Source organism: Homarus americanus, unplaced genomic scaffold (assembly GCF_018991925.1).
Source record: "Homarus americanus isolate GMGI-L3 unplaced genomic scaffold, GMGI_Hamer_2.0 scaffold74, whole genome shotgun sequence".
Classification (NCBI taxonomy): domain Eukaryota; kingdom Metazoa; phylum Arthropoda; class Malacostraca; order Decapoda; family Nephropidae; genus Homarus; species Homarus americanus.
This window is the reverse complement of record NW_024716951.1, coordinates 2,633,820-2,645,456: the sequence shown is the minus strand read 5'-3', so window position 1 is coordinate 2,645,456 and position 11,637 is coordinate 2,633,820. Positions and strand designations below refer to the sequence as shown.

The 11,637-nt window shown below is 45.7% G+C and overlaps 1 protein-coding gene across 2 annotated transcripts in view; it reads right to left on the bottom strand.

The window, feature by feature from the left end:
* Positions 1 to 11,637, bottom strand: part of LOC121858618 (protein mothers against dpp-like) — a 64,240-nt gene that overhangs the window by 6,329 nt on the left and 46,274 nt on the right. Inside the window, exons 3-7 of one of the 2 annotated variants that reach the window (XM_042355135.1) lie at positions 3,961 to 4,132; positions 2,307 to 2,570; positions 1,448 to 1,540; positions 936 to 1,063; positions 574 to 772 (exon numbers count right to left, since the gene is read on the bottom strand). In XM_042355135.1, coding sequence (XP_042211069.1) covers positions 574 to 772; positions 936 to 1,063; positions 1,448 to 1,540; positions 2,307 to 2,570; positions 3,961 to 4,132 — 856 coding nt within the window. The remainder of the gene's footprint in view (positions 1 to 573; positions 773 to 935; positions 1,064 to 1,447; positions 1,541 to 2,306; positions 2,571 to 3,960; positions 4,133 to 11,637) is intronic. The other variant, XM_042355136.1, reaches the window with a different exon arrangement.

Here is an 11,637-nt window from a genome sequence, read left to right as displayed (position 1 = left end):
AGTAGCACGACAGCAGCTATAAAAAGCCATTCAGAAAGTGAATTCCAGAAGAGTTTCCAGGGGTGGAAGAAACGTTTGTGTATAGCAACGTAAGGGGAAGACTTTGAAGGGAACCACAGTGCCGATCCTCAGTAAAGTACTGTATGTACTGGCGCCTGTAGCTAGTGTTCAAGAACTTAATTGTCAAACTATGTACAGATCTTACAGCTCACACACCATGAAAAAGTTAATAATCTCTTTTTTGTTTCTTTATCATGTGAGGAAAAATTCAGTTTAATAATCATGTAAGGAGAGCCAAAGGCCACACACCGATCAGTGACAAGACAATTTAATCGACAATGCCCACATGCCTGGGTGATGCCAATTAAATTATTTTGACCAGAATGTAGCAGCTGGCTATCCTTATATGAATTATAAACACAGACTTTCCTCCAGTGTTAATACCTCTGTCATCTTCGTAAGTTTGTTGTGATTCCCTCACCTGAAAAGGGGAAAAAAGAGGAAACACTAATTCTCCTACAGTATTTCGTGTGGTACAGTAAAATATAAACACATTAAAGGTAAATAACCTACCTTTACCAATGTGTCTTCTTGTGTTTTCAATAGTAGAATTGCGGTTAACATTGGAGAGTAAGCCTAAGCAAAATCTCTCTGAATTGTTACTGGGATCTGTGAAGCCATCAACAATGACTGAATGTGTCTGGGCATGAAACACTTCGCCTACTCTGTTGTTCAGCTCATAGTACGCTATACTGGACCAAAAGGTGGGTTCCTGAAAGGACACACATTATTAGTACATATAATTCTGTTAATTAATCATTATGAATCATATTTCAACCATAATATTTTACTTAAAAATATATACGTACCTATATTATCAAATATTAAGGACAACACACACACACACACACATATTAAAATGTTACAATAATTACTTGGTAGGTGACAGGTGTAACGTTTGGATTTATAATGGTACCAACAGGAACAGTGTCCATGGGAGTATCTGCCGTCTGGTTCTGTTTTATGTCTTCACTCGGGCTATATGCTGGTGGCGGAGTATCTGCTTTGAGGGGGAAAAACTCATAGTTAATGCACAAACAACATCCATTCTTGAAAACACGATATCTTACAAAATAAATTACTATTAGAAAAACAATTTATATGAGTATAATACTGTACTTAAATTACTTGAAGATTAGCTGCCCCAGCTTATTTCACCTGATGATTAAACACCCCAACTCTACCTATGGGAGGAGGGGGGTGAAGGTTACTGGTAGGCTTAGGTTGGGTTAGCATTAAGGTGGTTAATCTGAAGGTGAAATAAACTTAATCTGGGGGGGGGTGGGGGGGGGCTAATTTTCAAGTAATCCCAAGGTCATTACAGTAATATTTAAATGTCACACAATGGAATATTCTTCAAAAAGAAGCTTAAGTATTGTGTACTGACCCGGGATACTGCCATAAGGACTGTGGGGGCTCTGGCTGGCAGGACTGACAACTGGAGATGGAGGTTGGTTCAGGCCACTTAAACTCCCACCACCTAGAGAGAGAAAGAAATTGATTGAATTTGACAGCTTATCTTCTATACAGGGAGACCATGACTCATTAACTCCCGCCGGTATGAACGACGTTAAACTTTAAAATTACAGTACAGGTATTTTATTTTTCTAATGACTTATTTTTTACTTTCATTTACTGTAGTTCGTCATTCTATTTCTTCTTTTTTCTTATATTAAGTGATTTTAGATGTATATAAGGACTTAAGCTATGATATAAAGGGATTTTAAGCATTGTTATGTAAGTACTGTATGTCCATAGCATGTGTCCCAACTTGCATTCATTTTCAACTTGAGAATGTCCTCAGGAACGGAACTCGTTCATAACCCGGGGACCCTGTGCTGTAAAACCTGCCATTACTGGAACATCTATTTAGTGCATTACTCCCATTAGTGGACAGGCCTAGCTACACTAATGTTGTTTGTTAAGAAGGAACCATGAGGGGGTAAGATCTTCTCTCTTAATCCAGCATTATGTCTGAGTCTTAAGGAACCATGAGGGGGTAAGATCTTCTCTCTTAGTCCAGCATTATGTCTGTGTCTTAAGGAACCATGAGGGGGTAATATCTTCTCTCGTAGTCCAGCATTATATCTAAGTCTTAAGTCTACCATTGCTGTCTGCTGATGGAAGCTGTCATGGGTAAAATCCCTTATATGTGTGTGTGTGTTAGAGGACTTTTCCATGATCAGTAATTAAAGGTTCACATGGCATATGATGTGTTTCAGCTCTCCCAACCACAGTTCACTTACTTGTAATACTTCCATATGGACTGTGTGGGCTCTGGCTGGTGGGGCTGACAACACTGCCCACTGGTGAGGGAGGCTGGTTGATACTGGTCAGATTCCCTGCCCCTATCTGTGAGTGTGATACTCCACCCATCGAGGAATGGACAAAGCCATTCTGGGAGAAGGAGACGTTGTTGGGCATGGGCTCTGGCATTTGCTGTTGGAACGTCAGGAGCGAGTGCCCGGGGGCGAACTCGGAGTGTCGAGGAACTAACACTGGCGGCAAAACTGAAAATAAAATACCAAAATTAATGGAATTATAGATAAGAACTAAAAATGATGATCAATCTATTGATTTATACATAGAGTATGTATACATCTAGCAGAGTATCTGCTTAAGCCACATTATGCTGTACTGTAGTCACCCAAAATGGAATTTGTATCTTAAAACACTTTAACACAAAACTATAGATAAAATACATAAACAGAGATGTAACTGGTCCTAACAGTTATAAAGTACTACAGTAACATATACTGAAGGATGACAATACCGTACAGTACAGTGCTTTAAACTCAATACCTTCCTCAAGACTGTACAACCAATTTATATTCTTATTAACTAGGAAGTCCTAGGTTAATGTCGTGGTTACGTTCTTGTAAAACACAACGTCAACAGAAACAACATTAGTGGAATAAATTTTCCCTGTAAGAAATAGATAAAATACGCGAGTTACATTCCCCAGCCTCCCTTTGCCCCATAAAATACACTACATATGCATAAATTCAATGGAATTTTTATAGAAAACCACAGAACTTCGAGCACGACTTGTCTTTGTTGCACTCATAGAAGTACCACTTCCAGCACTAGCCTTAGTGTTGTCTGTGCTGGTCCTGATAGTACGCACTGTTGTGGGGGTTAAGCCTAACGCTACACCAATGTCCACAGCACGTTCACCTTTCTCAAACGGTTTAAAACCTCCATTTTCGTAGCAAGGCTAATGGTCTTGCATTGCTTCTTCACAAAACTAGCATCACTAACACTTGATGGGCGCTTGGGAGCCATTTCGAATGCTTACAGTACAGTATTTATAGCAAAAACACTTAAGCATGGAAACGCTGCGGAAGCTTAACAAAGACTGGGGAGAAAACGCTTGGGGACGATCCATGAGAGAGCGTAGCACGCCAAGATGAGAGAGGGTGGCGCGCCATACAAAGTAGTCCATGTTGAGTCACAACGTTATAACAAATCGGTCGGGTTGTTAAACAACGTTGTCGGAATCATGGGTATCTAAAGAGTAGGAACGTTATAACGAAACAACTTTGTCTAGGCCAACGTTAAGCGAGGACTTATTGTACCATAATCTTCTTATAAATTGACAATTAAAATAAAAAAATTATAAATTTAGTAACACTTCCATCAATGCAGTTTACTTTTCTAGTTATCTCTTGATTTCTAACATCCTAAATTTCTTAAAAATATATATATACTATACTATATAAACTTTGTGACAGCGATGAGCCTTTTCTCTTCTTATGATAGTCACCTTGAGGTGGAAGCCCACACTTACACATACAAATCTTCACAATGCTGCGGAAGAGATAACAGGATACGTACTATATAGATAGATAGACAGACACACACACACACTCACTCAAGGAACAGCAAATGAGCACTCACCAGGACTTTCCACTCTCTTGTAGTGATAGGGGTTGATGCACACCTCCTTCTGCTTGGCTGAGAAAGGATACTGACAGTGCTCGAGGGGTTTCAGTTCGTGGTGGCTCTGTAGGTCGGGCCACCGCCACACTCGGCAGTATATAACGTGCGGTAGGCCCTTACGGTGAGAAACCTGCAAGGAAGAGTATGCAAGACATTACATTGGACTCCACACTGACACAATGCAAAAATTATCAAGCCACTTTACTTTTCAATTGTTTACGGTATGAAGCAAGTATTTCCCTTCATTGGCAGAGATTATCACACATCATCACAGTGATAAAAGAGATAATTAAGTGGCCATAAGGTGAAGCAGGAGTATGAAGGGATAGGTACCTGTATTACCACCACCACCACCTCATCATTATCACACTACATCAACCCTACTAACACATTAAAGATGATGGTATTTTTACTATGCTGTATTATAATACTGTACTGTACTGTACAAAGTCTTCCTAACCTGGTAAAAAGATGATTAAAACATCCTTATTCTAACCTACCTTAACCAAACCTAACCTCACCTAATTGCCCCTCACCCCCCCCCCCAAAGTTAACAATAGAGGGTTTAAATCATCAGGTGAAATATGTTGGGGGAGGAAGAGGCTGTACCTTCATGTGGTCCATTGACTCGTCATCTTAATAGTACTGACGGTGAGTGATGATCTATTACAATCATCCCTAAACTAATGTAAAATACACAACAGCATTCAGAATAACTTACAGTGAGAAACAAAAAAATGCAACATTTGTTCACTTGTGTGATATAAAGGGAAAAAGACTCGAGCAGTACAATACAGTCAAGCATTATAATAACAGACGGGAATAAAAGAAAAAGACAAATGGATGTAACTCTTCATTACCCCATGCATGTTGTCTCTCCTCAGTACTGTACACATACCCTAGCCTCTTACATAATGATATAGATCTCCATTAGATAAACCCCTTAACTTCCAATTCTGAGAGAAAACTTTATTTTGGTCAAAAAATTACTATGGTATAAGGCTTTAAGGCATACATTTTTGATAATTTGGTCCCAAATTTAGGCTTTGTTGAAAATCTCAGTACTGTATAGGCACTCCTGCACATGCCGATTCCAAATCTATGGTTCAAGATTCAATTGCAGGGAAATTAGTGATTGTAATAATGCTTGGAATATTATAAAGACATTTTTCAATGCTAATTACTCGCCAACTATAAGTTCTGAGGTGCGATTTTGGTGTTTTTGTGTTATTCTGGAAGTACTTGTTCATAAATACTCAATGTTATATTTACAGTACTGTACAGTACATATAATATACATTAAGTGTCTATACGTATACAGTACATGCAAGATCTTCACCGTCACTAGATAATACATAGTACTGCACGGAATACTTGCCAAGAGTATACATTAACTCAGTGTTGAATACATATAACCCACAATAAACTTGTATAGGTCGCAAAAACCACAGTGATGCTAATGTTCTTTCACCCCAATTTCTTTTATTCTTTTTCAGGTCAACAAAAACACAGAGATTTTACAATTCTCTCATCTACAGGTACAGTAATTTGCTATAATTCCTGATAAAAAAACCCATATGGAGTGAGTCTTATGAGACACCCTGTACAATATCCACACCACTACAACACTACACACAGTCTACCCAACACCACATAGTATACTAACCTAACCTAACTAAATCAGATGACATCTTAGCCAAACAAAACCTTTACCTTAGCAGCAAGACAACTACCAATTGCCAACGAAGGGCCATCTTAAATCAGCAGGGCCACTGACAGACAGGTTGGGTAGCACACACACACACACACACACACACACACACACACACACACACACACACACCCCATCACCCTCAACAACAAAGATCCATGAAGAACAAACCAGCTAAAATCTCGAGACTGTCAGCTTGCACGGTCTAATTGTTGCTGTTAGCATGTGAGGGGGTGGGTGATGGGTGAGTGTGAGACTGGTGTGAGACTGGGTGTGTGAGAGGTGTGTGAGGTGTGAGGTGGTGAGGCTGGGTGTGTGAGGGGCTGGGTGTGTGAGGGGGTGGGTGTGTGAGGGGTGGGGTGTGTGAGGGGTGGGTGTGTGAGGGTGGGTGTGTGAGGGGTGGGTGTGTGGGGGTGGGGTGTGTGGGGGGTGGGTGTGTGAGGTGGGTGTGGGGGTGGGTGTGTGGGGGTGGGTGTGTGAGGGGGTGGGTGTGGGGGGTGGGTGTGGGGGGTGGGTGTGTGGGGGGGGTGGGTGTGGGGGTGGGTGTGTGAGGGGGTGGGTGTGTGAGGGGGTGGGTGTGTGTGTGGGGTGGGTGTGTGAGGGGTGGTGTGTGAGGGTGGGTGTGTGAGGGGTGGGCAGGACCAGAGCCTCACCCTCAGCGGGTCCTTGATAACAGGTGTCTTCTCCTCCCCACAGCTGTGTTCTGATAGTTCTTGCTCAACCCCACCTGCTCTCTCCCTTCCTCAGCCTCCCAGTGAGAGGAAGGGAGAGAAGCTGTGTAACACGACCCATGATCACTACAACACAGTGAGAGGCACACCGTGGGACTCTCTCTCTCTCTTACACACACATGCTCTGCTCTGTCAAATGTGAAAGGAGAGAGAGAGAGAGTAAACAACAGGTGCCTGCCGTACCCACACTTTATACCCAGGTCAGGTCAGACATGTCTGCCCATACCCTTCCTCAGACTCCACGCCCACACTCACAGTCACGCCCATATATCTGAATGTAGAGAAAGGGAGGGGAGAAAGGGAGGTGGGGAGGGGGAGAAAGGGAGGTGGGGAGGGGGGAGAAAAGGTGGGAGGGGGAAAGGGAGGTGGGAGGGGAGGGAGGTGGGGAGGTGGGAGGAGGTGGGAGGAAAGGTGGGGGAGGGGAGAAAGGGCGGTGGGGAGGGGTGGAGGGGGGAGAAAGGCGGGGAGGGGGAGAAAGGGCGGTGGGGGGGAGAAAGGGCGGTGGGGGAGGGGAGAAAGGGAGGAGGGGGGAGAAAGGAGGTGGGGAGGGAGAAAGGGAGGTGGGGAGGGGGAGAAAGGAGGTGGGGAGAGGAGAAAGGGAGGTGGGGAGGGGGGAGAGAGGTGGGGGAGGGGAAAAGGGGAGGAGGAGGTGGGGAGGGGGAGAAAGGGCGGTGGGGGAGGGGGAGGGGAGAAAGGGAGGTGGGGGAGGGGGAAAGGGAGGTGGGGAGGGATAAAGGAGGTGGGGAGAGGGAGGGAGATAGGGAGAAAGAAGAAAGGTGAAAGGAAAGAGGCAGAGAATGAGGGTGATGACAAAACGAAGGAAAAGGAAGAAAAGAAGAAGGAAGAAGGGGGGAACTGGGTATGAGCTTAGTATCAGGTAAACAACTTATATCAGGGTCCTCACATTTGACTTCCTCCTTCTCTACCGGCTTAACTTATCGGCACACACACACACACACACACACACACACACACACACACACACACACACAGGGATGAAAGTATTTGCAGCAGTAAGATCCATCTGCAGGCATTGGTGATGAATGAGGGAAGAAGGGTACAAGAAGAGGGGGAAGGAGAGAGGAAGGAAGGAGGAAGGAGAGGGGAGGAAGAGAGGGGGAGGGAAGGAGAGGGGAGGAGAGGGGAGGGAAGGAGAGGGAGGGAAGGAGAGGGGGAGGGGAAGGAGAGGAGGGAAGGAGAGGGGAGGGAAGGAGAGGGGAGGAAGGAGAGGGGAGGAAGGAAGGGGGAGAAGGAAGGAGGAAGGAGGAAGGGAAGGGGGGAGGGGGGAGGGAGGAGGAAGGGAAGGAGGGGTCGCATTGCACTCTCATTTAAAATCCTCTAGTGACCCCCCACAATCTGACACCCACACCATCCCTTCAACTCAGCAAACTCATATAACGGACTGACTTCCCTCTATATATAACGAACTTCCCTCTCCTCATGAGGCTTTCTCTCTGAACTTTCTACTGCATTACTGTATATTTCACACAATATTAAACTTTATTTAAATCATCAACTTTCCTTTGTAATTCCATCATCAATTTTCTTCATATCTTTCAATTATCAACTTTCTATATCCTGTGGTTCTATTACAAACTCTCTAAACACTTTCATCAACTTTCTAAATAGCATCATTAACTTTCTAATAGACTCCATCAATCATCACTTTTTATTTACTAAACTTCATTAGCTTTCTATTATTATTTCCTACTCAACTTCAATGGCTTTCTAACAAGACATTCATATAAATTTTCAAATGGCTTTCTTTTGAGGATTAAAATCATTGTGTTTGAGAGAGAGAGAGACTGTGTGTGTGTGTGTGTGTGTGTGTGTGTGTGTGTGCGTGCGTGTGTGTGTGTGTGCGTAAATTCACCATAGACCAAAGTTCCTGATCAAGTTCCTAATTCAGTTCTGTTTGACACTGTCCAATTAAGATCAATATTGCAGAGCCTTACTGTGGGTTAGGTTGGTGGGGTGGGTTGGGTTAGGTTGGTGGGGTGGGTTGGGTTAGGTTGGTGGGGTGGGTTGGGTTAGGTTAGTGGGGTGGGTTAAATTTAGGGGTTTAATCATCTGGTGAACTTAGCTGGGGTGACTATTCTTCAGGTAATCCCCGGGCCGGGCAGCCAACACGTGTCGGGAGAGAAATGGGTCTAAGACGAGTTACCAAGATGAGCTAAAAATAAACCCGTGACGTCACTGACTGTCTCTGATTACACCGGGTTGGGAGCTAAGTGTGAGACAACAACACACACACACACACATACATGAACGCAAGCACACGCACACACAAACACGCAAGCACACACATACATGAACGCAAGCACACGCACACGCACACACGCACATAAACGCAAGCACACACACACACACACACACACACACAGGCACAGGCACACAAAGACTTGACGTCAATTTGTATGATGACGTTAATTCGTGTCCGTCGGTGTCGCAAACTCACCACCGGATGCCGACCATAAAACGTTCACTCCTTCAGGACCAGTTCACCACCGGCCGCCTCACCCAGTGTCTTCACCTGACCCGTACATCTCCACCTCACCATTCACCATTACCAAGAGACCAAGACAAAAACAAAACAATTACGACTTCCTGGAAAATGGGCCACAGGCAGCAGAGGAAAAGCTTCTATTAATTTTACGTAAACCCACCGACTAAGTATCTATCTATCTACCCATAGCCAGAGGAGGTGAGGAGAAGGAAGGAGTCGAGGGGCAGGAGGTGAGGGAGTGAAGGAAGGGAGTCGAGGGGCAGGAGTGGAGGGAGGAAGGAAGGAGCTAAGGGGGCAGGAGTGTGAGGGAGTGAAGGAAGGAGTCAAGGGGGCAGGAGTGTGAGGGAGTGAAGGAAGGAGTCAAGGGGGCAGGAGTGTGAGGGAGTGAAGGAAGGAGTCGAGGGAGTGGAGGAAGGTTTATTGACTCCGTAAATCTCTCTCTCTAGCAATACAATCCTCACTCTGCGATCACATTATTATTATTATTATTATTATTATTATTATTATTGTTGTTGTTATAGGAATAATGACCGTGATTTAAAAACCCTGAAGCCCTTTAAAGTAGCTTGTGGTGAGATAAAGGACGGATGGGTGGAGACGTGTTATCAGCGGTTAGTTTGGTAGTACAGGTGGCAGGTGTCTTGCTGAAGGCGGATGGTACAGGTGTCATAATAAGAGTATATCTCCGCCCTAACCTAACCTTAATTCCTATACTAACCTCATCCCCCCATAATTAAGACATACATTTAAGCAGGGGTTTTTGGGTGGGGGGACAGGGGGGTGTTGGGTTGGTTTTGGGGAGGGTACAACACACCCCCCCTCCCCCCCGCTCTCTTAATGACTAGTCGAGACAATGTTAACGATCAACCTTCTAATTACCAAACCACCCCCCTCTCCACTATGACGGCTTAACTACCAGCAATAACAGTAAAGACACCCATTGTAGCGGGTCCTTCTGCCCACAACATCTCGTATACGGGGTAGGAGAGGGGGGAAGAGAGGGGGGTAGGAGGAGAGGGGGCAGGAGAGGGGGTAGGAGGAGGGGAAGAGGAGAGGGGGGAAGGAGGGAGAGGGGAAGAGAGGGGGTAGGAGGGAGAGGGGGGAAGGAGGGAGAGGGGGGGGAAGGAGGAGAGGGGGGAAGGAGGAGAGGGGGAAGGAGGAGAGGGGGGTAGGAGGAGAGGGGTAGGAGGAGAGGGGGGTAGGGAGGAGAGGGGGTAGAGGAGGGGGGTAGGAGAGGGGGGTAGGAGGAGAGGGAGAGAGGAAAAGGAGGAGGGGGGGGAAGGGAAAAGAGGAGAGTGAGGGTATTAGGGTGAAGGAAAAGGGGCAGTCCCTAACCCCCCTGATTGTCCTGTAATGGTGAGGGTTGAGCAGGGGGTGGCCTGAGTCTTCCCCATGAGGAGGAGACATCAGTAGACTGGTCGAGACAAGTTTATCCCCCTGGTGACCATCGTCAGTGTATCTGGCCCAGGCTTTATAATCTAATTACTTGTAGACGCTGGCATCTCTCTCTCTCTTCCTTCTCCCTCCTTGCTCTCATCTTTCCCTCTTTCTTCATCCTTCTCTTTTCCTCTCCTCTTCATTCTTTCCTCTCCTTCCTCCTCCTCTCTTCTCCCAGGCTGTTATAGCAAGGACCTCTCTCAACCAATCCAGTGGTATATATTATGGTCAATGTTTTAATTCCTTCTTTCCTATCCCCTCGGCGCCGTCTAATTATCCACATAGTAATTAACTTAACTTGTCTAATTGCACAAATGGTTATTAATGATATGAGTTAGCAGGGTCTAATGTTAAGGTGTTATAAGCTGGGAGAAAACGTTACAGGTGTAGGCCTAAGCTGGTAGAAAACGTTACAGGTGTAGGCCTAAGCTGGGAGAAAACGTTACAGGTGTAGGCCTAAGCTGATAGAAAACGTTACAGGTGTAGGCCTAAGCTGGGAGAAAACGTTACAGATGTAGGCCTAAGCTGGGAGAAAACGTTATAAATATATAGGACTACTGAGGGGTGTAGTAGCTAACTCCCAGGAAGAAAATGTTTGTCACGTGTGTGTGTGTGTGTGTGTGTGTGTGTGTGTGTGTGTGTGTGTAACTTTACAATCCAAGAGCGACTGTGATAACGCCTCGACCAACACTTATCTACTGATACTGGGGGCTGGTGGGGGCTGTGTGGGGGGCTGGTGTGGGGGCTGGGTGGGGGCTGGTGGGAGGTGGTGTGGGGGGCTTGTGGGAGGCTGGTTGGGGTCGTTGGTGGGTGAGGGAGGTCGCTGATGGGGCTGGTGGGGACGGGAGTGGTGGGGACGGGAGTGGTGGGGGAACGGGGTGGTGGTGGTCGGTGGTGGGGGGCTGGTGGTGGGGGGGCTGGTGGTGGGGGCTGGTGTGGTGGGGGGCTGGTGGTCGTTGGTTGGTGGTGGGGGTTGGTGGTGGGGGTGGTGGGGGTAGCTGATTGGGGGGTCGGAGGGGTTGGTAAACACACAAAGACTGTCATGTTTACCACTTGAGAGCTTTTATCATACTAAAGACGACTTTATCCTCCCCCCTCCTCCCACACACAAGGCGATTAATAATTTAACCTAATCTATACCTGACGTAACCTAACCTTATAAAACCACCATCCATCTAGCAGGTAATTAAACTGAAAGATAAAAGTCCACAACAAACACCGAGAAGCGAAAATTAAATACAAAATAATTA